Below are 27,814 nucleotides of genomic sequence, written 5' to 3' on the forward strand. Positions count from 1 at the left end.
ATCATATGAAGAACTATTATAAAAATATGTTCTTTTATGGATACTAAAAACAAATCTATTGTAGGGAAGTAACTTAACATCGTTATAGTATATAATGGAACATACTATTTCTAATTAACTTTTAGTGAAAGAGCTCATGGTGTCTGCTGGTGATAACCTTGTGATAACTTTACCGAAAACTGAAGTTGAACTGAAGGCTTTTGTTGTGCCAGCGCCCCCTGCAGGTGAGAGACTGATTTTCCTCTGTGACCACTAGTGGCTGTTATTATTTACAACATTGATTCATTTTCGCAACATTGTATTAATGTCACAAATGAATGTTCTGGAGTGGATGACAAGGCTTTGATGATCATAAGTGTTAAAGTTTATTGAAATAGTTAAAAATGGAGTAAGAGGATAGGAAATTAAATACAGTACATATCCTTTAATTGGTCAGGATGGAAATTCATACATTTCTGATGATGCAAAGCAGAGTGACATATGAGAGCAGGAGAGGTTTCCACATACCAGATTTGGGCCTGTGATAACCTGTGGAGCCTGGGAAGGTTCCATTGTTAGGAGAGGGAAGTAGTGTGTGCACAAAGGTCTGTTTGCAGAAATTGCAGTGTTGATGATACGGCTCTGAGGTTCTCAGGATTCCTCACACCAGCTGTTTAAAAAATGTTGTTCAAAATGCTCTTTCTTCCACTTGTCCACTGCTCTGCTATTCAGCAAACATTTGACCTATCCCTGTGACCTGTCAATGCATTCTTTCTTAAGGTATATCCATTCTTAAGGTGCTTAACTATTTCTCATTCAGGTTAGTTCCTTTATTCATTTTCTCCCTATCACATATGGATTTAAATTTAAGCAGAGATGATAATATTTGGCATTTGCATTTAATCCTTTCAACTGAGGGACCTCATACTTTGCTAGTATCTCAAGGTAGAGACAGCTTCATCTTACTATAGAGAGGTTTAATCCATTTTTGTGTCCTTAAACAAACCCCTACAACAGATGCAATGAATTGAAATCTCCTTGACTTTATTAAAAGGAGAAAAGTGCAGTGGATTATACTATGTAAAAACTTATATGTATAGTCGGATATAGCACTCTGGAAGGAAAGTCATCAAATGCCAACAGAGAGATAGGGGAGTTTTGTTTTTTTCTAAATTTTCTGTAGGTTTTATGTTCTTATAATAAAAAGAAATTTAATCTTTTATATATTAAAAAGATATAGAAACCTTGTTATTCCTCACTTGGTTGATAGTTGAAGTTGAGTTCAGTATTTCTAAATTAATCTCTACTGGTGGATTAAAGGTGTCATCTCTTTTCCTCTGCCCAGATTACATATAGTAACTTTTCAGAATTTGTAACTACTCATATTTCTTTTTTGCTCTCAGAAACAACCTATAACTATGAATGGAGTTTAATAAGCCACCCTGTAGACTACCAAGATGAAATAAAACAAAGACACACTCAAACTCTTAATCTCTCTCAAGTAAGTAACTGGAGTTACTTTACTTTACTCAGGTAAATAGTGGTTGTATTTGACAGCATACCACAGAATTCAGTTAACACCTTCTTAGCTGTTGAACCCAGAAGTCTCTCTCATAATTAAGATCAAAAGAAGGATATAAATGAATCAAGTTTCAACCATGTAAGTAGATGGGCAGAAGGTTAAATAAGGGGGCTTTCAGATAGCTTTTCTTTATTTGAGTTCTTGGCATATCAGCTCGGGGCAAAGAGGCTGGCTGTCCAAGGGTCTCTGTGGTGAGGTTAAAAACCAGTGTTCTAGCTTTTGCTCTCTTTACAGTGGTAGAGACATTCTGGTTATCTCTACTTCTCAATTAGGCACAGTTCTAGAGTTGCCAATATTTCCATTCCAGTTCACAAATGCTTTGACTATCAAATATTTCTCCAAGATGTAAGCACCTCATGAGATGAAAAACACCTTCTTCCTGGCCCATAAAGATAAATAAGCTGACTTAGCTACTAAAGGTCCGGTTTCCTACCAGGCGATTATATTGTCTTTATTCCTGAGACTACACAGGTAATGGTGCAATCCAAGTGTGCATCACCCTCGTGTCCTTGAGCACTGTTTCTCAAAGTGTGGTACCCAGACCACAGACAGCAGGCTCACCAGAGCTACAGGTAGTAGCCGAAAATGTGTGGTTCCTGTACACACAAGTTTAAGAACTGCTGCCCTTGGCTGGTCCATCTCACTCGTGCCTCTGTAAGGCCCATGAACATCTGTGACTAAGCTAAAGGTCTTTCTGGGTGATCTTCAGTGTTCCAGAGCACTGGCTTCAAACATATGGCATTGTCTCCACAGATCCAAATGAGACACTTTCCCTTCTCTATATTGACTTTAGGAGAGTGGCTTCTGGAATATTTTACACTTTCTAGGCAATGGACCTAGCCAGTCTTTCACGTGTTTCCCTGTGTAACCTTTCTTTCTGTTGCAGTTGTCAGTAGGATTTTATGCCTTCAAAGTAGCGGTTTCTAGTGACAATGCCTTTGGAGAAGGATTTGTAAATGTCACTGTTGAGCCAGGTAAGCCTGTGTAAGAGAACAGCCTCCTGTTGAACAGGTGTATCTCAATTTTTTAGTGCCTGAATGACATGGTAATATATTTTTTATTTTTGCATTAGTCTCTATTATAGAGAAAACATGCAAGGATTATGTTTGCTTTCTTTCTACTTTCTGCATAACTCTTAGTACTTGCTTGACACTGTTGTTTAAGGTTCCATACAAGGTTATTGCTTGCTGTTTCTGAATGGTGGCAAATTGTCCCTTAAGCTTCCCTGCTGACATTTACTCTATGCATTCTTCTACCTCCATTCCCCATGACTCAGCTTTACCTTAGGGGAAGGAGCATTCAACGGAGCAACCGAGGGGTCAAGGAAAATGTATGTTGTGGGCTGTCAAGCCCACTGGTCCTCTCAGGCCACTGCCAGCACATAGGGCCGTGTCTGTGTGTGAATTAGAAACAGGTGGCCCTTTGTCTGGCTCAGGGAGCGTCACATGGGCTGGCCTCAAGCTGGGCTGCAGGAACAACCTGCACTTGATGTGGGCCACCTCTGTGCCGGCGCCACCTCCCAGCCTTTCTGTGCCGGCGCCACCTCCCAGCCTTTACCGCTGGGGCTGACAGCTCTGCCTCTTGCTCCTTCTGCCTGGTTATTACTGTAGCTGAAGCGTGGTGGTAGCGGTGAGGGCCTTCAGTCAAAGACTCAAGATCCAGTTAATCACAGGAGCTGGAATGTACTCCATTGCTCCTTTTCTGCAATTACTGCTCACATTCTGTGACTAACCCCTTGGTTACGATGATACATGTTCACTGAGCCTGAGCTTGTGTACAAACGCAAACCTGCAGACAAGCTCCTAAAATTTATAGGAAAGTTCCAAACCTTTAAAAAGTATTCTCCGTAGTTGAGGCTGTAGGATAAATACCTTCTTGACAAGATGTTTTTAACTAATTTTTAAAAGCAGATGATTTTATTTGGGTAATGACGTATGCATACATAACGTGCCCTCAGGCAGTGTCCTTTTTTTCTGTCACACAGCCAGAAGAGTCAACCTGCCGCCCGTAGCAGTCATTTCTCCCCAGATACAAGAGCTCACTCTGCCTTTGACGTCAGCCCTCATTGATGGCAGCCGTGTGTATCCTGTGATATTTTAGGGGGGTTTTTGCTCTACATACTATGGGATTGAATGGGTGCTTTCTATCAAGGCTGGGAGGACTTACGGACTAATACACTGATAGACGAGCATCTCCCTCTTTAGTCTTGTGTCTTCAAGTTCTTCAGTTCCTTCCTCACAACTTCTCTGTCTTGTGCTCACTCTCCCTTCAGTAATGTCTCATTTGTCTGAAAAATTTCTTTAGGGCCTAGTTACTTGATTTGGAATTAAAGTAATTATTAAAGAATCTCTTTTTGATGTAGTATGTATGATGAGTAGTTGGAAAATCACTTTTAACAAATTTTATTATTATTTTTTTATTTTTATTATTATTTTTTTTTGTGAGAAAGATCAGCCCTGAGCTAACATCCATGCCAATCCTCCTCTTTTTTTTTTTTTTTTAACAAATTTTAGAAGGTTGCCTTCAGTGAGGGTGGGTAATGTTTTGTTAATTTAATTCAGAGTTCATTGCTTCTATTTGGGTTTATATGGGTTTATATACACTGGGTAACTATTTATATATATACTATTTATATATAGTTACCCAGTGTAACTACAGCTGTCCATGCAAAGGAGAATAGATTGAAAACATACCCTATGTTTGATACTATATTAATATTTGTATAGATATATGACAATATATGACAAAATATGTTCAACAATATCAGTGTAACCAGTATTTGCATTTGTGTGCATTTATTCACAAAGCTAATACCAAATCCTGTAGAGTGAAGAATAGTTGTCTTGGTTGTTGGGAGAAGAATACTTGTCAGCCACTAATGCTGCTCCATTTTGCAAGTCTGCAGATATACAGAAATTACATTGACATGATTACTTACATCTATTCAACTATACATGTCCACATTTCCCCCATAACAGCATGAAAATGAAACAAAAAAAAAGAAAATATTTACATGAGAAAATGCATCACATTTTGATTTCTCTAATTCAATATACCTTAGGTAGAGGAAACTGTTCAGAATTATTAATCTGTCACATGAACTTGTTCTTCTCTTAAATGAATTAGAAGAAACTGGCTCCCTTCAGGTCTAAATTTCTGTGATTCTATATGGTACATTTGTTTGCTCTCTTTTAAAGTAGAAAAGGGAAGTTTTTACGTAGGATACTACTTTTCTCTGGATTTACCTCTTAATGATTAGAGTGGTGAAGGTGTTTTATAAATTACATGTAAGTATCTCTTAGCTCTTTATGAATCTGTCAGTTCAGAGATCTATTTAAAATTATCAGTAGGGTATCATATGCTGTAGTTGAGTGTGTAGAAGTAGTATTTCAATGTGCTGCACATGGTTGACTCCCTGTTTTTAAAAACGCAATACCGCCTGTCACTGTGCTTTTTAAATTCACAACTGAGTGGGGACAACCTCACTCAAATCTGGTGGAAATCCAGAAGAAAAATAGTGATGATAATTTAGAGAAGAGAAGAAATCCTCCTTCTAACACATAATACATATCTGTTGAAATCTATGTGATTATATAATTTCACAAAAAAACATTTAAATATGCAAAATTATCAAGTACAAAATTTATGTTTTAATATTCTTGCATTTCATTCTAGTTTTCATTTATTGTTCAATCTTTCCAGAAAGTACAGATGATACTAACATAGTGAGTTATCACTGGGAAGAAATTAACGGGCCCTTAGGAGAAGAGAAGACCTCCGCTGATTCTCCCGTCTTACATTTGTCTAACCTTGTTCCTGGAAACTATACTTTCAGGTAAGTGGGTTCCCCACCTTTATGGTGCTTTCTGGTACTTATATTTTGACTGTTTCTTTAAATTGATGCCTATAAAACACTGTGCTTCTTTTCATTTTGGTGAAGAGGCAAGGCAGGTTTAGTTCCCTTGGGGGTTTTGGTTGGCAGCCACTTTAGACTCTGATATCAATTAAATCAATCAGTATGAATGATAAGTGCCTGTTTATTGGAAACATATGGTTTGGTTGTCAGGAATAGGGTGAGGACGGCATCTTTTTGCTGTGTTATGTGAAAGTTTGTATCTTCGCAGAGTCAGAGTAAGGCAGAGTTGTATGATTTATCTGTTTCTTAATCTTTTTCTTTTTACTACTTTTTAAGATATACCTGAAGTCTAATAAACTGCACATATTTAAGGTATAAAATTTGATGGGCTTTGGCATATGCGTACACCTGCGAGACCATCATCACAATCAAGATAATAAACATTTCCATCATCCCCAAAAGTTTCTTTATGCCCCTTTGCAATCCATCTCTCCCTCCACGCCTGTCCTTGGGCAAACACTGACCTGCTGTCACTTTAAATTATTTTATACTTTCTAGAATTTTATATAAATGGAATAGTACAGTATGTCCTCCTTTTTGCCTGGCTTCTTTCACTCAGCAGATGATTTTGAGATTCATCCATGTTGTTGTCTGTATCAATAGTTTGTTCCTTTTTATTGCTGAGTATTGTTCCAGTGTATGGATATACCACAGTTATTTATCCTTTCATCTAATATGGACATTTGGGTTGTTTACAGCTTTGAACTATTACAAATAAAGCTGCCATGAACATTTGTGTACAAGTCTTTGTGTGGACATATATTTTCATTTTTTCTGGGGTAAATATCCAGGAGTGGAAAGGCTAGGTCCTATGGTGAGTTTATGTTTAACATTTCAAGAAATTGAAAACTCTTTCTGCAAGTGGGTGTACTATTTTACATTCCCACCTGCGGCGTGTGAGAGTTCCAGTCTTCACATCCTCACCAAAACTTGGTGTAGTCAGTCTTTTTAGTTTTATCTAATTTATCTAACTTGGTGGTATCTTATTATGGTTTTAATTTCCATTTTCCTGATGACTAATGATATTAAGAATATTTTCAGATGCTTATTGGCCATTCATATAATTTCTTTTGTGAAGTATCTGTTCAGATCTGTTTCTTATTTTAAAAATTGCAATTGTTTGTCTTATTTAGTTGTAAGAGTCTCTGTACGTTTTGAAATGTTTTTTATTTTGTATATGTGTCATGGATATTTTTTCCCAGTATATGACTTTTTGTTTTCCAAGTGGTATCTTTCAGCAAAAAGAGGAGGATTGGCAACAGATGTTAGCTCAGTGCTAATCTTCCTCTCCGAAAAAAAAAATCAATCAACAAATGGTATCTTTCAAAGAACAAAAGTTTTAAATATTTATTAAGTCTAATTGGTCAATTTTTTTCTTTTATGTTTCATGCTTTTTATGTTCTAAGTAACCTTTGCCTATCCCAACATTACAAAGATTTTTCTATGTTTTTTTCTAGAAGTTTTATAGTTCTAGGTTTTATATTTAGATCTAAGATCTGTTTTGAGTTATTTTTATGTTATATGTGAGATTTTTGAGTGTTAAATCAACCTTGCATTCATAGGATAAACTCTATTTGGTCATTATATCATTTTTATGTAGCATTGGATTCAACTTGCTAATATTTTGGTAAGGATTTTTGTGTCTATCTTCATGAAAGATATTGGCCTATGCCTTTCTCTTCTTTTTTGCAATGTCTGTTTCAAGTTTTGGTGTGAGGATTATACTGGCCTCATAAAACAAGTTGGCCAGTGATCCATCCTTCCCTATTTTCTGAAACATTTGTGAACAACTGGTGGTATTTCTTTCTTGAAAGTTTGATAGAATTCACCAGTAAAATCATCTGGGCCTGGAGTTTTCTTTGGGGAAAGTTTTGGTATCAAATTAAATTTCTTTAATAGATATAAGGCGATTTTCTGTTTTTTTCTTGCATCAGTTTTGGTAAATTGTGTTTTTCAAGAAATTTGTCCATTCTATCTCAATTGTTAATTTTTTTGGCATAAAGCTGTTCATAGTATTTTCGTATTATGCTTTCATGTCTGTAGGATCTGTGGTAATAACCCCCTTTTCATTTCCAGTAGTTTGTGTTCTCTTTTGCTCTTTTTGTGTGTGTGTGTGTGTGTGTGTGTGTGTGTGTGTGTGTCAGGAGATCAGCCCTGTACTAACATCTGCCAATCCTCCTCTTTTTTTGCTGAGGAAGACTGGCCCTGGGCTAACATCTGTGCCCATCTTCCTCTACTTTATTTGGGACACCGCCACAGCATGGCTTGCCAAGCAGCGCATCAGTGCACGCCCGGGATCCGAACTGGCGAACCCCAGGCCGCCGCAGCGGAGCGTGCGCACTTAACCGCTTGCGCCACCGGGCCGGCCCTCTTTTGCTCTTGATCAGTCTAATTAACGAGTTTGTTAATTTTGTTTATCTTTTCCAAGAACCCCTTACTAAAGCTATGTTAATTTTGTTTGTTTTCTAATTTGTTGATTTCTGCTCTTATCTTTATTATTTCTTTACTCGTATTTACTTTGCTCTTCTTATTCTAACTTTTTAGAGTAGAATCTTGGGTCATTCATATGAGATCTTCCTTAAAAACTTATAAAGCTTTTAAAGCTATAATTTTCCTTTAAGTACTGCTTAGCTGCAGCCCACACATTCTGGCTTATTATAATTTCAAGGTCTCATGTACCCCTTTAAGAATCCCATGATTTCAGAGAAGGAGCCCGTATATATGTATTTATGAATCCTCTGAAGTCTGGCGAGGTTAAGAAACTCTCAAGCATCTGACTGGATTCATCTTTGACTAAAAAGTCCATGGAGGTGCTCTAGAATGCTTTAGATTTTACACAGGTTGTAAAAACTTCTGTTTTGGTTTATTTGAAATCTCAGCTTAAGAAGCAATTTACCCTATTGAGATGGCTATTTTTTAAAAAATAGAAAGTAACAAGTCTGGGTGAGGATATGGAGAAATAGGAACTTTGTGCGTTGCTGGTAGGGATGTAAAATGGTGCAGCTGCTGTAGAAAAGTTTGGCAAGTCCTCAAAAAGTTAAACATAGAATTACCATATCTACAATCCCACTTCTAGACATACACCCAAAAGAATTGACAGCAGGGACTCAAACAGATATTTGTACACTATCTTAGTCCATTCAGGCTACTATAACAACTTATAGTGGCTTATAGATGACAGAATTTATTTCTGATAGTTCTGGAGGCTGGGCAGTCCAAGGTCAAGGTATTGGTAGAGTTGGTGTCTGATGAAGGCCCACTTCCTGGTTTATGGCCAGCCCTCTTCTCACTGTGTCTTCACCTGGTAGAAGGGGTGAGGGATCCCTCTGAGGTCTCTTTTATAAGGGCACTAATCCCATTCAGAGAGGCTCTGCCCTCGTGACCTAATCACCTCCCAAAGGACTCACCTCCAAATACCAACCACATTAGGGATTAGGTTTCATCATATGAGTTTTAGGGGGACACAAACATTCTGTCTACAGCATACACTAGTGTTCACAGCAGCATTAGTCATAATATCCAAGAGGTGAAACAACCCAAATGTCCATCAACAGATGAATGTGGTGTATACACACAATGGAATATTACTCAGCCTTAAAAAAATGAAATTCTGATGCATACTACACTGTGAATAAACCTTGAAGACATTACGTTAAGTGAATGAAGCCACGCACCAAAGGACAAATATTGTATGATTCCACTTGTATGAGGTACATAGAATAGTCAAATTCATGGAGATAAAAAGCAGAATAGTGGTTGCTATGGGGTGGTGGGAGGGGAGAAATGGAAAGTTAGTGTTTAATGGGTACAGAGTTTCGGTTTGGGATGATGAGAAAGTTCTGGAGATGGATAGCTGTGGTGGTTGCATAGCAATGTGAATGTACTTTATGCCACTGAATTGCACACTTAAAAGTGGTTAAAATGGTAAGTTTTATGTTATGTATACTTCACCACAATAAAAACAAAAAGAAATTTACCAACTCTGCAAGCTTATTTTGTTATTAAGAGTAGATCCCTGGGAATCTATAGGCTCTGTGGAGGCAGAATGAACAGCCATATGGGGCATTCAGTGCTCATGTGTGTTTGTTTGTTTTTTAAGACTTTATTTTTTTACAGCAATTTTATGTTTACAACAAAATTTAGAGGAAGATACAGAGATCTCCCATACTCTCCCTGGTCCCACACATGCATAGCCTCTCCCATTATCAACGTCACTCACCAGAGTGGTACATTTTTTTTTACAAAGGATGAACCTACATGGACACATCATAATCACCCAAAGTCTATAGTTTATCTTAAGGTTCATTCTTGGTATCGTACATTCTATGGGTTTGGACAAATGTATAATGACATGTATACCTCATTATAATATCGTAGAGAGTATTTTCACTACCCTAAAAATCCTCTGTGCTCTGCCTATTCATCTCTCCCTCCCTCACAACCCCTGACAACCACTGATCTTTTTACTGTCTCCATAGTTTTGCCTTTCCCAGATGTCATATAGTTGGAATCATACAGTATGTAGCCTTTGAAGATTGGCTTCTTTCACTTAGCAATGTGCATTTAAGGTTCCTTCGTGTCTTTTCATGGCTTTCAAGATAATTCATTTCTTTTTACTGTTGAGTAATATTCCATCGTCTGGATATAACACAGTTTATTTATCCATTCGCCTACTGAAGGACATCTCGGTTGATTCCAAGTTTTGGCAGTTGTGAATAAAGTTGCCGTAAACATTCATGTGCAGATTTTTGTGTGGATATAAGTTTTCAACTCCTTTGAGTAAACACCAAGGAGCATGATTGCTGGATTGTATGGTAAGAGTATGTTTTCTGAGAAACTGCCAAACTCTTCCAAAGTGGCTGCACCATTTTGCATTCCCACCAGTAATGAATGAGAGTTCCTGTTGCTCCACATCCTTGTCAGCATTTGGAGTTGTCAGTGTTTTGGATTTTGGCCATTCTCATAGGTGTGTAGTGGTATCTCGTTGTTTTAATTTGCATTTCCCTGATGACATATGGTGTGGAGCATCTTTCCATATGCTCACTTGCCATCTGTATATCTTCTTTGGTGGGGTGTCTGTGTGTTTGTTTTTGGTTTACCGCGTTGGCAGCCACAGCTTGATCCAGAAGAAACATAGGTTTCAAGAGACAAGTAACAATGCAGGAGTTAAAAAAATAATATTTTCATCTTATAATAAGAATAATGCATGTTTGCTATAAAAATAAAAAACAGAATATATCTAAGCAGATATATCTATTTATATTTATGGTCCTTTTTCTATACATACATAAACTTAAAACATTTTTTTCTCGTTTGGATCAAAAAGTATAGGATGTTTTGCAAGCTACTTTCCATATTTTCTTCTAAAATTTTACAAGTTTTGTGTTTTAAATTTTTACCCATCTAGAATTGATTGTATATCTACTGTGGTTAGATCCAATTTTATTTTTCCTCATGTGGATAATCAGCCAATTGTCCCAGTACTATTTATTGTCTAGTCTATCCTTTCCTTCTGCAAGGCCACATCTCCCCTATATCAAGTTTTCATAGATGTGTGGGTCTGTTTCTGGATTCCCCATTTATCATGAATATCCATGTCATTAAATAATCTGCAACATCATGTTTGGTGCTGTGCTGATACATTGTAGTTTATTAATTCAGCCCCATTATTCACTGTTTGGGTCAACATCCTTATAGTTAAATTTTGGAGTACAAGTAAAATTTCTAGGTCAGAAGCCTGTATGTTTTAAGGAGTTTGATATAAGTTGCCAAATTATTGTCTACTTTTTATCTGAGGGTTTGTTAAAGTATACTTGTGGGAACTTTATGATATAAAAACCTAAGGGGACTTCAGAAAAGTTATTATTGAAAGTCTTTCTATAGCACTTGACTTACTTATTGGGGTAAAATTTATATATAGTGAAATGTCACTTTATAAGGTGCTTTTGATTCATTTTTATTTAATTATTCTTCACCGTCTGGTTGACACAGGTTACTGCTGCTATCCCCATTTTACCAGGAAGAAAGTCCCTTAAGGGCCCAGAATGTGTGCTGACTCAGCCTGGTTGAGGAGGGGGAACCTTAGGTGTTTGGTTTGCTGTCAGAGCCAGGACTGGAATTTGGATCTTGGTTGTGTGGAGTATGTGGGGTAGTGTGAAAGGAAGCTCAGAATACATGGGCCCCCCTGTATATGTACCTCACCTACAAATAAGGCCTGTGATTGCTCCATAGCTTCCTTCTCATATTCCTGTTTACACCCTGTTAGCATCCATCTCTGCTCTGAACTAACATCTTTACCCCGGAAGGATGGAGTGACCTCATTTCACTGATCCAATTGCCACATCAGGAATGAGTTTACTAAGGAGAGTCAGTCCACTTCTCTTTGTTGTTTGCTTGTGGAGGTTGAGTATCGTTTGTATTTGAAAGCGCTTAATCCTAAAATTGCTTTGCAAGGAGTGTCCTGAAAAACTCATTATATTAAGTCCTCTGGAAAAGAATCAAAACATTAAAAGACTTTGTAGCTGAAAATTCATGAGTGATTTACTGTCTCTACATGCTCAGGCCTGAAGGCAGGACTTAAACTTGATGCGTTCTCAGACTCAGGTATTAGAGAGAGGCTTCTATGTTGGCTGAGGATGGTTTCTTCATCCAGCATCTCAAAGACTAATCAGAAACCCATATGAGATAAAACTCTATCATGTGACAATATTACTAGCTAAAAACAAAGTAAATCAACAGCAACAAATAGAAAGATATCCTCAGATCTCTGTTCTTTTCTCAGCTTCATACTCAAATTTCTGTTTACTCTTGTCCTGAGTTGTTCTGAGAAATGTACCATGGGCAGACTAAATTGACCACTTGCCTTAAGATTTGGCATATTCTTGCAGTGTAATGGCTTCCTCTCCTTTTTGTAGGTTGACTGTTACAGACTCAGATGGAGCCACTAACTCCACAACTGCAGCCCTAATAGTCAATAATCCTGTGGACCATCCGCCAGTTGCCAATGCGGGACCAAATCAGACCATAACTTTGCCCCAAAACTCCATCACTTTGAATGGAAACCAGAGCAGTGATGATCACCATATTGTCCTTTATGAGTGGTCCCTGGGTCCTGGGAGTGAGAGCAAAGAGGTGGCCATGCAGGCAAGTTCTCTATCCTGCCTTCAGACTTTTGTCTGTCTGTCTATCTGCCTGTCCATCCATCCATTTGTCCGTCCATCTATCTGTCTGTCCACATATCTATAGGTAACTACCTATCAAGTATTGGTGCATGGGGGGCAGTTAAATTCAGAAAATGTGTTTTATAAAGTTGTCTGATATATTACAACTGTTAGAACAGCACAAATCCTCCAAGTTTACGTCGTTGCCCCTCATCCACTCTGTATAAGTGCAGAATAGCAACTAAGCAGGTCCTGTGTTGACAACTTGACCTTGAGGTTAGTTTGGGAAAAGTCTGACCCAACATTACTACAGAAATATTATTTTAGTATTCGGAGTAACCTTAGAAATAGTCTAACCTAAACCTCATCATCAGAAAATTCTTCCTTATTTTGTTTCTCCTGTTTTTAGAAACTCCTTGCTATCTTTTCTGGATCCAGTGGTCTCTTTTATTTTTTTTAATTTTATTTATTTATTTTTTCCCCCAAAGCCCCAGTAGATAGTTGTATGTCATAGCTGCACATCCTTCTAGTTGCTGTATGTGGGATGCGGCCTCAGCATGGCCAGAGAAGCGGTGCGTTGGTGAGCGCCCGGGATCCGAACCCGGGCCGCCAGCAGCAGAGCCCGCGCACTCAACCACCAAGCCACGGGGCTGGCCTCCAGTGGTCTCTTTTTAAGAGCTTTTTGTATTTGCCTTTTGATTTGTTCAAATCTTAAATATATTTGTTTCAAGACATAATAACCTTGGAACTTTGCTCTTTGTGTGTGTGTGTGTGTGTGTGTGTGTGTGTGTGTGTGCGTGACTGTGTATGAGCTGTTTGCTTGATCTTTTGGTGATGGCCAGAACTATTTGTTTTTGTTGCTAACCATTCTTGGTATTTTTGAAGTTATGTTATTCTTTAAGAGTTTAATGGAAAAAAGATAGGACTTTACATTGCCACCCTCCTTTTCTCCTTAAAACTTTATCTCACCCGTCCAAGATAAATTTCTCATTAGTATTTATGATGAAATCAGACATTCCATGAAAACTTACCTACTTTACTTTCTGATATTTCTGGAAAGTGCTTTGCAATTATGATGGATTAAAAATGACTGATTGCTTTTATGGAACTTGAAAGAGCCGTGAGTCCTCTAGATATCCTCGGAGAGCTCTCCGTGTAGTGTCCATCTTTACCTAAGGGTTGCGGCAAGTGCTATGTTTGCTTCTGTTGTGTTGAAAATTCTGATTTTGGATACAAAACGGGAAGATAGGATGTGTTGTATTTCCTTGGTTAAAAAATATTCCAAATTTTCTTTCCCTTAATTATTGAGAATTATGTGCCCAAATCTAGTACCCCAGAATTCATCCATATCTAATCGACACGTATCCAAAGGAAGTCACTGGTGCTGGGCCACAGAGCTAGCTGTGGACAGCTCTCCACACCTGTCTACCTGCTGCAGATGCTCTAAGATTATCCCCAGTAACAATGTTATTGCCTTGTGATTGATTAAGATGTCAAAAGGGGTGACGCTTGTTATTAACCGGGGCAGTCACAAAGATGAACTCTGTAAACCAGACCATTTACAATAGTCTAAAAAATGTGCAAGGCAGCCTTCTGAGGCTGTGCTCTGTGCTAGGGAAGGTCATGGAAGCCTGTGCAATTACCTAGAACATATGGCTGCTTTGGGGGTGCTCAGCGAGACATTAGTCTGCTCAGTTCCCATCTGCCACAGCATTCCTTTTTATCATGTGCATAAGCATTCATGTAACCGTATTAATTTTGAGGCAACAAATAGGAAATTATACTTTTTCTATAGAAGTTTTCAGAAAAAAGTGCCTTGCTCTATTTAATCAAAGTAGGTAAAAGCACTTTTTTTTAAAGTTCATAAAAGTATGCATTTCAAATTTCAGAAGTTCCCCTTGTGACAGCACAGTTGATTTCCTATCAATTTTCTTTTTCCATTAAAATCTTTAAAAAATACGTGCAGATACATTTATCTTTAGACAATTTTGGGATCTATAAAAGCAAATAAGTTATAATAGGACGTAAAATTAAAAATTCTTTTCCTGATGCCGTGAACTTCAAACATAGGCAACAATTGGAAATATTACCAACAACACAGCAGCAACAAAACGGAAGGATATTAATCTGGAGGCAACAAGTAGTTAACTATTATATATTCAATTGAAAAAATGCCTTATTGAAAAATTTATTTTTGATTATAAAAGTAATACATGAATTGCTTCTTGTAGTAAAAAGAAAAAGTTCAAATAAATTCTGACAAAGTGAAAATACATCTTGACCTCATCCAAGTCTCCTTATTGGAGATGATCACTATTTTCAGTTTGATGTGTATACCTCCAGAATCTTTTCTTTGTGTGTATGTGCATGTAGCAATATCTGTCACACTGTATGCATTGTTCCATGACTTTCTTTTCTTGCTTCATAATATGTCTTTGACATATTTCCATTTTATTTTTTTATAAATCTACTCTATTCTTTTAAACCAGCATCCCATAGTGTATTGTGGTGGATTTGGCCATTCTCCTGTTGATGAAATTAGATTGTTTTCATTTTTTGCTGTTTTAGGCAATGCTTTAGTCAGCATCCATGTGCAAACCTCCTTGTGCATGTGGGCATTTCTCTCGTGTAGACACTAAGAAGTGGAATTGCTGGGTTGAAGAGTGTGCTCATTTAACATTTGAATGAGTGTTGCCAGATTGGTTTCTAAAAAGCCTGTGTTAATTTATCCTCCTTCAATAGTGTATGAGGATACACAGTGAACTTTGGATTGCATTTTCCTGGGGCACACACATTTCTGTTTCAAGCAGGATCTTTATATTTAGTAAAATCATTAGTTTTTCATTATGTCCTACTAATTACTTATGCTTCTTTAACATTAGGTTTTCTTTTCTTTTTCATTTTTGTATTTGCTATTGCTTAGGGAGTAGAGACCCCATACCTTCATTTGTCTGCAATGAAGGAAGGAGATTATACATTTCAGCTGATGGTGACAGATTCTTCAAGGCAACAGTCCACTGCTATGGTCACTGTGATTGTCCAGCCGGGTAGGTGAGATGGAAAAGGGATTTGGCCCCAGAGATGAAATCAGAAATGACACCTGGGCTTCTGGGCTTCAGACAGGCCAAATTTGGTGCAAATTCTCTAAATCTTTGAACTGTCGAGAAATCAGGGCTGCAGAAGCTGAATCTTAATACAAAATTAATTTTCTTTTGTGGTTTTGACTCCTGTCTTGACTGTGTCTCTAAACCATAGCCTGAAGGACAAAATGAGAGCGACCACAGACTCACTTTTGGGCTCTGATGCCTCGTCCCACTCTGCTGAAGAGCTCCAGGGGATTCTTGAAGAGGCTGCTAGTTACATGTGGCTTGTAGCCAGACGTGGGGGAATTGACTATAGTTCAGCTCAAAGTCCATTAATGGTTTCCTGAAAACCCAGGACTCTGCCTTCCTCCAGATTTAAATAACCTTAAGGATAGTTAGGCTTTTGCTTGACAATGGTCTTTGCTTTACAACTTTGCTAGAACATGCCTGCTAGTCCCAGAAACTGTCCAGTGTCCTGGCAACTGAGAATCTACTCAACTTATAAACAATGCGTTTATCTTTTCATTTATTTATCCAGCTAATATGTAATAAGTGCTATTAGTTAGACCCTGGGGATGTGGAATGAAAGAAAATAGACTTGGTCTCTGCCCTCGCAGGGCTCCTAGGCCAGTACACATAAAACCACATGATCAGTGCGTTTCTAGGGGAAGGACAGGGTACTAGGAGAGCCCACAGAAAGGACACCTACCTGGGCTTGGGGTGTCTGCAAAGAGCTCTTCCGTGAACTAAGAGTTGAAGCATGAGTTGCAGTTGGCCAGGTGAAGAAGGTGAAGGGTGGGCAGTGAAGGGCAAGAGAAAGAGTTTTTAGGCGGTGGGAACGGTATGCATGAAGGCCATGGGGTGAAAGAGGGTCTGGTGGTTCAAAGAATTAAAAGGAATTTAGTGTGACTGGAGGGAGAGAAAAAGAGGTGAGGATATGGGAGTGTGAGGGGTAGGGGTTAGAATGACAACAGATGATCTGGAGAGAGAGGCAGGGGCTCGGTCATCAAGGGCTTTGTAAGTGTATGTTCACGTAAGTACTTAATCCTAAGGCAGTAGGAGACCACTGGGCTTTATCGAGTAGGACAGCGAGGCTGGGACCTGGTCCAAACATATGTCTTGGTTTTTGACTACATGACTTTTTTTAATCAGAAATTTGGTTTATTTATATCAATATTGATATCAGTGATACTTCATATGTTTTACTTTTGTTCGACATTTAACTGAAATGTTTTGAGCATTTATTATGTACCAGGCATTACATTCGGCACTGGGGCCACAAGGTGAAAGGAAGTAGCCTTACCTAACAAAAGTAGGTCTCTTCACGTTGATGTCAGCTAACTAACTCTCTAACTTCCTTCCTTCCTCCCTTCCTTCCTGCCTGCTTCCTTTCCTTCCTTCCTTCCTCCCTCCCTCCCTCTCTCTATCTCCCCATGGCCTTCCCTCCCTCCTCCCATCCTTCTTCCCTTTCCTTCTCTCTTGACTCCTTGACTTTTAAGATCTGTTAAAGAAACTAAAGATGTGTATATTAGGGAACAGTATTTCTTGCTGCTTGTAACCCCAGTCTCAAACTCAGAATATTTAACTCCTGGGTCAGCTAGGAGACTGCAGTGTTTCACCTCAGGTTTCTCAGAGGACACTACACGCTCTAGTAACTACCTGGTCTAATATGAATAATTTGCTTAAATCAAGAAACCAAGGGATAGCATACTTAATGCAAAGAGATAATACTTTTTCACACCGTTTCTGCAATTCTAGAAGACAACAGGCCTCCGATAGCTGTGGCCGGCCCCGATAAGGAGCTTGTCTACCCAGTGGAGAGCACCACCCTGGATGGGAGCCGGAGCAGTGATGACCATGGCGTTGTTTTCTACCACTGGGAGCATGTCAGGTAGTCACTCTTATCACTGAGCTGCTGGGTTCACATCCACGGCTAAATGCTAATATTACCTCTTCCCTGGAGGGTCTAAATTAAACAACCAACTTGAGGAGTCAGGATTTAAGCACGTTCCTGGAAGTAGCAGGGTACTGTTGATTGAAGAATATGTCAAGTGTGGATTGACAAGATAGACTTCATTGGCGGTGGAGAGAGGTGGAGCCAGGGCAGGTGGATAGAGCAGACTTGGTGGGAGGGGATCTTCATGACAGAGGGGGTGCAGGGAAACCTGGGTGTGGTCCTCACGAGGCCTCCTTTCTACACTCACTCAAACTATCTAGTGAGTGTGGACAACAGAAGTACAGAATTTAAGGGAATATCTGTATTATCTAACATTTTCTGTGCCTTACATGCTTAATCTCATAGATTCCTATATCAATTCTTACAGGTAAATAATAATATTATTCCCATTTTAAAGCTGAAGAAACTGAGGCTGTCAGAGGCTAGTGAGATCACATGGCCTTTGGTTGCCCAGATAGGGAGAGAAAGAGCTGGAACTCAAACCTGGGCTTTCTGATCACAAAGCCCACAACCTTAATGACTACCCTGTAATTCCTCTCTTAGGAGATTGATATCTGGCTCATTCCCTCCTCCTCCATACTCTCCCTAAGGATAGGTGAAAATTTAACCTAATTTTATTCAAAGAAGAAATAGGAGTAGTATCTAAGGCTCTATTTTCCAAAGATAGATCATTTCACTGACAGCTCAATTAAAAAAAATCCTCTTCCCAGGCATTCAGGGGGCTCTATCTGAAATAGGCTTATCTTATGACTCTTACACTGAACTAGAGAATAAAGTGTTATCTTAGAATTCTCTAGAGTGTATATATTATAGCTGTAAAAAGAAGCATCTATAAGGACATAAATATCGTGCCTACCATAATCAGAATCCCACGCCCCCTGCCTTTTGTTATTCACTTTCCTGTTTTATAGAGGCCCCAGTGCAGTGGAGATGGAAAATACCGACAAAGCTGTAGCCACTGTAACCGGTCTTCAGGTGGGTACCTACCACTTCCGTTTAACAGTGAAAGACCAGCAGGGACTGGGCAGCACGACCACCCTCACTGTGGCCGTGAAGAAGGGTGAGTACTAGCGCGTTGGCCGGTGGGTCTGCTGGTGGAGGGTGTCTGGGCTCGTTCTCCTTTTCAGTCTCATAGGACCCTAAGCTAGGCCATGATGATTCAGAAATGGTGTTTGCTTACTTGTTCACAGCAGATGCCAAACTCTGGTTGGCCAAGAAAAAGCCATTCTTCTGTGCACGTTAGCTGTTTTCCAATCTCCTTCTCCAAGGAAACAGCGTTTCCTTTTGTTTGTCGAGTGTATCTTCCAGTGGCTTTGCTCTCCTTCTGTGACTACTGGCAATTAAAGATCCATGTCCAAGCGACACCATTATGCTTTGCTTCCTCTCTTCCTTGGGAATCTAAGAGCAGAGATGTCTTCAAGTTCCATATTGTTTATTTTATTTTATTTTTTTTATTGATGTTTTAATAGTTTTTAACATTGTGAAATTTTGGGTAGTACATTTTTGTTTGTCCATCACCATATATATGTCTCCCTTCACCTCTTGTGCCCACTCCCCACCCCCATTGCCCCTGGTAACCACAATACAGTTTTCTCTGTCCATGTGTTGGTTTATATTCCACATATGAGTGAGATTATACAGTGTTTGTCTTTCTCCTTCTGGCTTACTTTACTTAACACAATACCCTCCAGACCCATCCATGTTGTTGCAAATGGGATGATTTTGTCTTTTTTTATGGCTGAGTAGTATTCCATTGTATATATATACCACATCTTCTTGATCCAATCGTCAGTCAAGGGACACTTAGGTTGCTTCCACTTCTTGGCTATAGTGAATAATGCTGCAATGAACATAGGGGTGCATAAGCCTCTTTGGATTGTTGATTTCAGGTTCGTTGGATAGACTCCTAGAAGTGGGATGGCTGGATCATAGGGCATCTCTATTTTTAATTCTTTGAGGAATCTCCGTACCGTTTTCCATAGAGGCTGCACCAGTTTGCATTCCCACCAGCTGTGTATGAGGGTTCCTGTTTCTCCACATCCTCCAACATTTGTTGTTTTTTGTCTTGGTGATTATAGCCATTCTAACGGGCATGAGGTGATATCTTAGTGTTGTTTTGATTTGCATTTCCCTGATGATTAGTGATGTTGAACATCTTTTCATGTGCCTATTGGCCATCTGTATATCTTCTTTGGCGAAGTGTCTGTTCATTTCCTCTGCCCATTTTTGATCGGGTTGTTTGTTTTTTTGTTGTTCAGTTGTGTGAGTTCTTTATATATTATGGAGATCAACCCCTTGTCAGATGTATGTTTTGCAAATATTCTCTCCCAACTGGTGGGTTGTCTGTTCATCTTGATTCTGGTTTCGTTTGTCTTGCAGAAGCTCTTTAATCTGATAAAGTCCCACTTGTTTATTTTTTCTTTAGTTTCCCTAGTCTGGGTAGGCATGTCATCCAAAAAGATTCCTTTATGACCAATGTCAAATACTGTGTTGCTTATATTTTCTTCTATGAGTTTTATAGTTTCAGGTCTCACCTTCAGGTCTCTGATCCATTTTGAGTTAATTTTTGTGAATGGCGATAGCAGATGGTCCACTTTCATTCTTTTGCATGTGGCTGTCCAGTTTTCCCAACACCATTTATTGAAGAGACTTTCCTTTCTCCATTGTATGTTCTTAGCTCCTTTGTCGAAAATTAGCTGTCCGTATATGCGTGGTTTTATTTCTGGTCTTTCAATACTGTTCCATTGATCTGTGTGTCTGTTTTTGTACCAGTACCATGCTGTTTTGATTACTATTGCTTTGTAGTATGTTTTGAAGTCAGGGATTGTGATGCCTCCTGCTTTGTTCTTTTTTCTTAGGATTGCTTTAGCTATTTGGGGTCTTTTGTTGCCCCATATGAATTTTAGTATTCTTTTTTCTATTTCCGTGAAGAATGTCATTGGGATTCTGATTGGGATTGCATTGAATCTGTAGATTGCTTTAGGTAATATAGACATTTTAACTATGTTTATTCTTCCAATCCACGTGCATGGGATATCTTTCCATTTCTTTATGTCATCATCGATTTCTTTCAATAGTGTCTTGTAGTTCTCATTGTATAGTTCATTCACCTCCTTGGTAAGATTTATTCCTAGGTATTTTATTCTTTTTGATGCAATTGTAAATGGTATTATCTTTTTGAGCTCTCTTTCTGTTAGTTCATTATTAGCATACAGAAATGCAACTGATTTTTTTTTTTTGTGAGGAAGATCAGCCCTGAGCTAACATCTGCCAATCCTTCCTCTTTTTGCTGAGAAGACTGGCCCTGGGCTAACATCTGTGCCCATCTTCCTCCACTTTATATGGGATGCCGCCACAGCATGGCTTGCCAGACAGTGCATCTGTGCGCGCCCGGGATCCGAACCAGCGAACCCCGGGCCACCGCAGTGGAGCGCAAGCACTTAACCGCTTGCGCCACCAGGCCGGCCCCCTAAATGCCACTGATTTTTGTAGATTGATTTTGTACCCTGCAACTTTGCTGTAGTTGTTGATTATTTGTAATAGTTTTCCAACGGATTCTTTAGGGTTTTCTGTATATAAAATCATGTCATCTGCAAATAGTGAGAGTTTCACTTCTTCGTTACCTATTTGGATTCCTTTTATTCCTTTTTCTTGCCGAATTGGTCTGGCCAAAACCTCCAGTACTATGTTGAACAGGAGTGGTGAGATTGGGCAGCCCTGCCTCATTCCTGTTCTCAGAGGAATGGCTTTCAGTCTTTCCCCATTGAGTATGATGTTGGCTGTGGGTTTGTCATAAATAGGCTTTATTATGTTGAGGTACTTTCCTTCTATTCCCATTTTGTTGAGAGTTTTTATCATAAATGGATGTTGTATCTTGTCAAATGCCTTCTCTGTGTCTTTTGAGATGACCATGTGGTTTTTATTCTTTGTTTTGTTGATGTGATGTATCACATTGATTGATTTGCGGATGTTGAACCATCCCTGCGTCCCTGGTATAAATCCCACTTGATCATGGTGTATGATCTTTTTAATGCATTGCTGTATTCGATTTGCCAATATTTTGTTGAGGATTTTTGCATCTATGTTCATCAGCGATATTGGTCTGTAATTTTCTTTCTTTGTATTGTCTTTGTCTAGCTTTGGTATCAGGGTGATGTTGGCCTCGTAGAATGATTTAGGAAGTGTTCCATCTTCCTCTATTTTTTGGAATAGTTTGAGAAGGATGGGTATTAAATCGTCTTTGAATGTTTGGTAAAATTCACCGGAGAAGCCATCTTGTCCTGTACTTTTATTTTTTGGGAGGTTTTTGATTACTATTTCAATCTCTTTATTTGTGATTGGTCTATTCAGAGTCTCCATTTCTTCTTGGTTCAGTTTTGGGAGGTTGTATGAGTCTAAGAATTTATCCATTTCTTGTAGATTGTCCAATTTGTTGGCATATAATTTCTCATAGTATTCTCTTATAATCCTCTGTATTTCCATGGTATCCATTGTAATTTCTCCTCTTTCATTTCTAGTTTTATTTACTTGAGCCTTTTCTCTTTTTTTCTTAGTAAGCCTCGCTAAGGGTTTGTCGATTTTGTTTGTCTTCTCAAAGAACCAACTCTTTGTTTCATTCATCCTTTCTACTGTTTTTTGGTCTCAATTTCATTTATTTCTGCTCTGATTTTTATTATTTCTCTCCTTCTGCTGACTTTGGGCTTTGTTTGTTCTTCTTTTTCTAGTTCTGTTAGGTGTAATTTAAGGTTGCTTATTTGGGCTTTTTCTTGTTTGTTAAGCTGGCCTTGTATCGCTATGATTTTCTCTCTCAGGACCGCTTTTGCTGCATCCCATATGGTTTGGTATGGCATATTTTCATTTTCGTTTGTTTTCAGATAGTTTTTGATTTCTCCTTTAATTTCATCAATGATCCATTGGTTGTCCAGTAGCATGTTGTTTAATCTCCACATTTTTGTCACTTTCCCAGTTTTGTTTTCATAGCATTATGGTCTGAAAAGATGCTTGTTATGATTTCAATCTTCTTAAATTTATTGAGGCTTGCTTTGTTTCCCAACATATGGTCTATCCTTGAGAATGTTCCATGCGCGCTTGAGAAGAATGTGTAGTCAGCTGTTTTTGGATGGAGTGCTCTGTATATGTCTACTAGGTCCATCTCGTCCAGTTTTTCATTTAAGTCTACTATTTCTTTATTGACTTTTTGTCTGGATGATCTATCCATTGATGTAAGTGGGGTATTAAGATCCCCTATTATTATTGTGTTGTTGTTAATGTCTCCTTTTAGGTTTGTTAATAGTTGCTTTATGTACATTGGTGCTCCTATGTTGGGTGCATATATATTTATAAGTGATATGTCTTCTTGGTGGAGTGTCCCTTTTATCATTATATATTTCCCTTCTTTGTCTTTCTTAACCTGTTTCATCTTGAAGTCTACTTTGTCTGATATGAGTATGGCAACACCTGCTTTCTTTTGTTTGCCATTAGCTTGGAGTATTGTCTTCCATCCTTTTACTCTGAGCCTGTGCTTGTCTTTAGAGCTAAGATGTGTTTCCTGGAGGCAGCATATTGTTGGGTCTTGCTTTTTAATCCATCCTGCCACTCTGTCTTTGATTGGAGAGTTCAATCCATTTACATTTAGGGTAATTATTGATATATGAGGGCTTAATGTTGCTGTTTTGTCACTTATTTTCTGGTTCTTTTGCATTTCCTTTGTTTCTTGTCCCATTTGTTTTGGACTGCCAATTCAGTTTGGTTGTTCTGTCTTATGACTCTTCTAGTTTTCTCTTTGTTTATCATATGTGTTTTTGTTTTGATTATTTGTTCAGTGGTTACCTTGAGGTTTGTGTAAAAAATCTTGTGTGTGAGATAGTCCATTATCTGATGGCCTCCTATTTCCTTATACTAAGTCAATTCAATCACTTTCCTCTTCCCCTTCTAAGTCGTCCTTGTTATACCTTATTCTATCTTATGTTGTGGCTGTGTGTTTACAGTGATGAGGTTAAATTTATTTTTGGTGAATTGCTTCCTTTGATCTTTGATTTTGGTATTTAAGTGGTTGCTAACCTATTCTGGTAAAGATCTACTATTTTTCTGAGTTTGTTTACCTATTTTTCTCCTTGCTCCAAGCTTTGTAGTCCCTTTCTTTTGTTTTTTTCAAGCCTGAGGGCCTTCTTGAGTATTTCTTGTAGGGGTCTCGTGAACTCCCTTAGCTTTTGTTTATCTGGGAAAGTTACTATTTCTCCATCATATTTGAAGGATATTTTTGCTGGATAGAGTATTCTTGGCTGAAAGTTTTTCTTTCAGTATTTTGAATATATAATTCCAGTCTCTCCTAGCCTGTAAATGTTCTGTTGAGAAATCCGCTGAGAGCCTGATGGGAGTTCTTTTGTACATTATTTTTTGTTTTTGTCTAGCTGCCCTTAATATTGTTTCTTTGTCGTTGACTTTGGCCAGCCTTACCACTAGGTGTCGTGGAGTGGGCCTTTGCCTGTTGACGTATTTAGGTGATCTGTTGGCTTCACTTACTAGTATTTCCTGCTCCTTCCCCAGATTTGGGAAATTCTCAGCTATTATTTCCTTGAATAGGCTCTCTGTTCCTCTTTTCCTCTCTTCTCCCTCAGGAATACCTATAATTCTTCTGTTACATTTCCTAATAGAGTCAGATATTTTTCAGAGACTTTCTTCATTTCTTTTTAGTCTTAGTTCTCTCTCCTCTTCCATCTGGAGCGTATCTGTATTCCTATCCTCTAAAATGCTAATTCTTTCCTCCATATTGTCAGCTCTGTTCTTTAAAGATTCCAGATTCTCCTTTATCTCCTCCATTGTGTTCTTCATCTCCATCAGCACTGATTGGTTTTTCTTTATGATTTCAATCTCTTTTGTGAAGAAACTCCTAATCTCATTGAATTGTTTGTCTGTGTTGTCTCGTATTTCGTTGAGTGTTTTTATGATAGCTATTTTGAAATCTCTGTCATTTAGGTTATGGATTTCTGTGTCTTCAGGGTTGGTTTCTGGGTGCTTGTCATTTTCCTTCTGGTCTGGTGATTTGATGTATCTTTGCATTGTGGTTCCTGTATTGGCTTAGTTTTTCCTCACCCTGGAAATCTCTGGTTGCAATTTCCACTCGCTGCCACTGTGTGGGGGTAAAGGGCTGTGTAGTCTGAGCCCTCTGTGCTCTGCTGCACAGCTGTTTGCTGCCATCCGGATCCACCGGTTGCTTGGTCTGGTCTGGTCCGCTGAGCTGCAGGGTCCAGTTTGCCGGGGGGGGGGGGGGGGGGGGACTCTGTCTTTTGCCCGCTGGGTCCCTGGCGTGGGGGGCTTCTCATTCGCCCCTCGTTATCCGCTCTCTGGGGTGCTCAGATGTTGATGGTACCCTGTAGCAGCTCTGAGTCCCCCGTGTGGGAGTTTCCCACTGGCTGAGAAAGCCTGAAGAGCTACGGTTTCCCCGCAGAGGGCCGCCTGTCCCCCCTCTCTGGGAGCTGCGTGGACCGGGATCGCTGATCTGATGGGGAGGGAGCGGAGTTCTCCTTACCTCTCCTCACTTCCTCCGGGGGCCCAGCACGTTCCACTCTCAGATGTGCGGTAGTGTGGATCTTTCTGATCTTGCTTATCACTGTCTGGGATTCTGTTGTTGGTCTGTGACTGTTCCTTTTGTTGTATCTTATCAGGGGAAGAGTTTATGGGAAAGCTCACTCCGCCATGACGCTGACGTCACTCCTCCATATTGTTTCTTAATGTGAAATTTGTAGTCTAGTCTAGTGCCATCCTGCTTTAGATATGTCTCTTTGTCTGTCTTTTCCATGTGGCTGCTTGAGAACCTTGTTTCAGACATTTCTGTATCCTCTATGTGGCACAGTGCTAGACTCGTGGCAAATCGTAAATGTTGGTTACTTGGATGAATGAATGCAGGCATGATTACAGTGTGTTGAAGCTCACAGGTATAAAAGAGCACAGCTAGATGGGAAAATTCAAGTATTGTGGACTGGCAAGAGTGTGCGTACATGGCTGAAAGTGGCTGAGCCTGGGACAGAAGCTCAGCCATGAAGGGCTGTATGTGTCGTGTTGTGCTGAGGACTTTGGAATGTGGGAGAGGCTGAAGCAATTTTATCAGCAAATTGACATAGATTTGGATTTTTTCATACATTTTATTGTGGAAATTTTCAACCACATATAAAAGCAGAGAGAATAGCCTTAATGGACCATCATGTTCCCATCACCCAGCTTCAACAGTTATTAACATTTGCCAATCTTGTTTCATCTATCAAGTCATATTTTCTTTTATTTTGGTTGGAGCATTTTAAAACAAATCCTAGCATCATGCAATTTTACCTGAAAGATTTGGATTTTTTAAAAGATAATAGATTGGTGGGAAGAGAGACTGAAAGCAGGGAGAATGGTTGGAAGGCAACTGCAATAGGCTGGATAAGAGATGATATGAGTCCTACTTGAGGCCAACACAGGGAGAATAGGGGGAAAAAAGATAGATTGGAAAGATATTTTAGAGCCTGAATTCTCAGGACTTGGTAATTTAATGTGTCTGGAGGGAAGAAAGATGGTGTCTAAAGTGATGCCAAGAATTTGACTTCAGTGTATGGATGGATGATGGTGTGATTATCTGGATTTGGGTTCACAGAAGAACAGCAGTAGGTTTGGGGGAGGGCTTCAATTCAGATTTGGATATATTGAATTTGTGATAATGGAGTGTTTGGGCAAGGGACCTAGGGGAGCAATGTGACTAAAGTTCAAGAGTGTGGAGACATGGCATAAAAGGGAGTGGCTGTCTTAAGTTCCAATTTTGAAGCTAGATAGGGTCTAGATAATGTTTTTTACAGAAGGACTTTTGGGCCTACTCAATTTATTGCTGGTCTATTTCTATTCTTTCTAGCCTTTCTCTAGATCCACAATTGAATTAAGCCAACTTAACACCAGATTCTCCCCACTGTACTACCCAAAAGGGAGTGTGGTGGACAAAATGGAGAAGCTAGTGATGGCACCAATGGTCTCTGCTCCAATCTCTAGTGTCTTTTCTCAGGATGAAAGTGGCTGGTGACCACTGTGATGTTAATTACTTTCTTCGATCAACATTTGACTGTCCTCATCCCATTTTCTATTGCATGACTTGTTTTTAAGGGGAATTTGCAAGGGGTCAGATTGAGTCCCAGAAACCCATCTGAACAAACAGGGTTTGCCTCATCGCAGCCTTATCCCCAAATTGGGACCATGTCGTCTGATGGTCTCCCCACCACATCCCAATCTGGCTAGATTCTCCCTGGCCCCTTTCTCCTGAGGCTGTTTTATCAGAAATGGCTCTTACATTGTTCATTTATATTAAACACCCAGTCAGCGGAGTGAAGGTCTAATTATTTTTGACTTAAGTTCTTTATTTTACTTAGGCAAGATTTGGCACTACTTGAAATAAAAATATTTCTGTGGCCAGATAGTGTAGACAAGTAGAAAATGATCCAGAGTGTGTTTTAAGCCAAAATATTTTCACTTTCTAGACCCTGAACATAAGTAAAATCATTATTTCTCTTTTTTAAAAAGAAAAAAAAGCATAATGATATTAGAAAAATTTCCTCTGTATAGGCTGCCAAATTACAACTAGCTAAGCATAAACAGAGCTTTAAGAAAGTCTATGTATTATCTTATGGGTATTTTGAGCAGAAAATAATCCTTTTGGTTATGTTAAATCTACATATCTGCAAGCTGGAACAGTCATGGGTATTTTATGACATACTTCTATCACCAGTGTTTTAAATCAATCTCTTTGCTTTCATTTTTGCTATATTTGACTTAGAAAATAATAGTCCTCCCAGAGCCCAGGCTGGTGGCAGACATGTTCTTGTGCTTCCCAATAACTCCATTACTTTGGATGGTTCAAGGTCTACTGATGACCAAGGAATTGTGTCCTATCTGTGGATCCGGGATGGCCAGAGTCCAGCAGCTGGAGTGAGTACTTGAAAAGAATTGCCGCTGGACCACTTGTCATTATATCTGCATTAGTTTGCTAGGGCTGCCATACAAAATACCACAGACTAGGTGGCTTAAACAAAAGACATTGATTTTCTCCCAGTTCTGGAGGCTGGGAAGTCCAAGATTAAGGTACTGGCCAATTTGGTTCCTGGTGAGAGCTCTCTTTGT

General features: G+C 39.1%; 1 protein-coding gene across 8 annotated transcripts in view; it reads left to right on the forward strand.

Moving 5' to 3' along the window:
• The window catches only part of KIAA0319 (KIAA0319 ortholog), a 104,868-nt gene that overhangs the window by 58,080 nt on the left and 18,974 nt on the right, over positions 1 to 27,814 (forward strand). For 7 of the 8 annotated variants that reach the window (XM_058555154.1, XM_058555158.1, XM_058555155.1 and 4 more), the window contains 10 exons: positions 126 to 224; positions 1,383 to 1,480; positions 2,448 to 2,535; positions 3,546 to 3,638; positions 5,264 to 5,396; positions 12,392 to 12,624; positions 15,565 to 15,684; positions 17,479 to 17,611; positions 18,589 to 18,737; positions 27,471 to 27,622. In XM_058555154.1, coding sequence (XP_058411137.1) covers positions 126 to 224; positions 1,383 to 1,480; positions 2,448 to 2,535; positions 3,546 to 3,638; positions 5,264 to 5,396; positions 12,392 to 12,624; positions 15,565 to 15,684; positions 17,479 to 17,611; positions 18,589 to 18,737; positions 27,471 to 27,622 — 1,298 coding nt within the window. Of the gene's footprint in view, positions 1 to 125; positions 225 to 1,382; positions 1,481 to 2,447; positions 2,536 to 3,545; positions 3,639 to 5,263; positions 5,397 to 12,391; positions 12,625 to 15,560; positions 15,685 to 17,478; positions 17,612 to 18,588; positions 18,738 to 27,470; positions 27,623 to 27,814 lie in introns of those variants that run through there. The other variant, XM_058555156.1, reaches the window with a different exon arrangement.

Source organism: Diceros bicornis, chromosome 14 (genome assembly GCF_020826845.1).
Source record: "Diceros bicornis minor isolate mBicDic1 chromosome 14, mDicBic1.mat.cur, whole genome shotgun sequence".
NCBI classification, from domain to species: domain Eukaryota; kingdom Metazoa; phylum Chordata; class Mammalia; order Perissodactyla; family Rhinocerotidae; genus Diceros; species Diceros bicornis.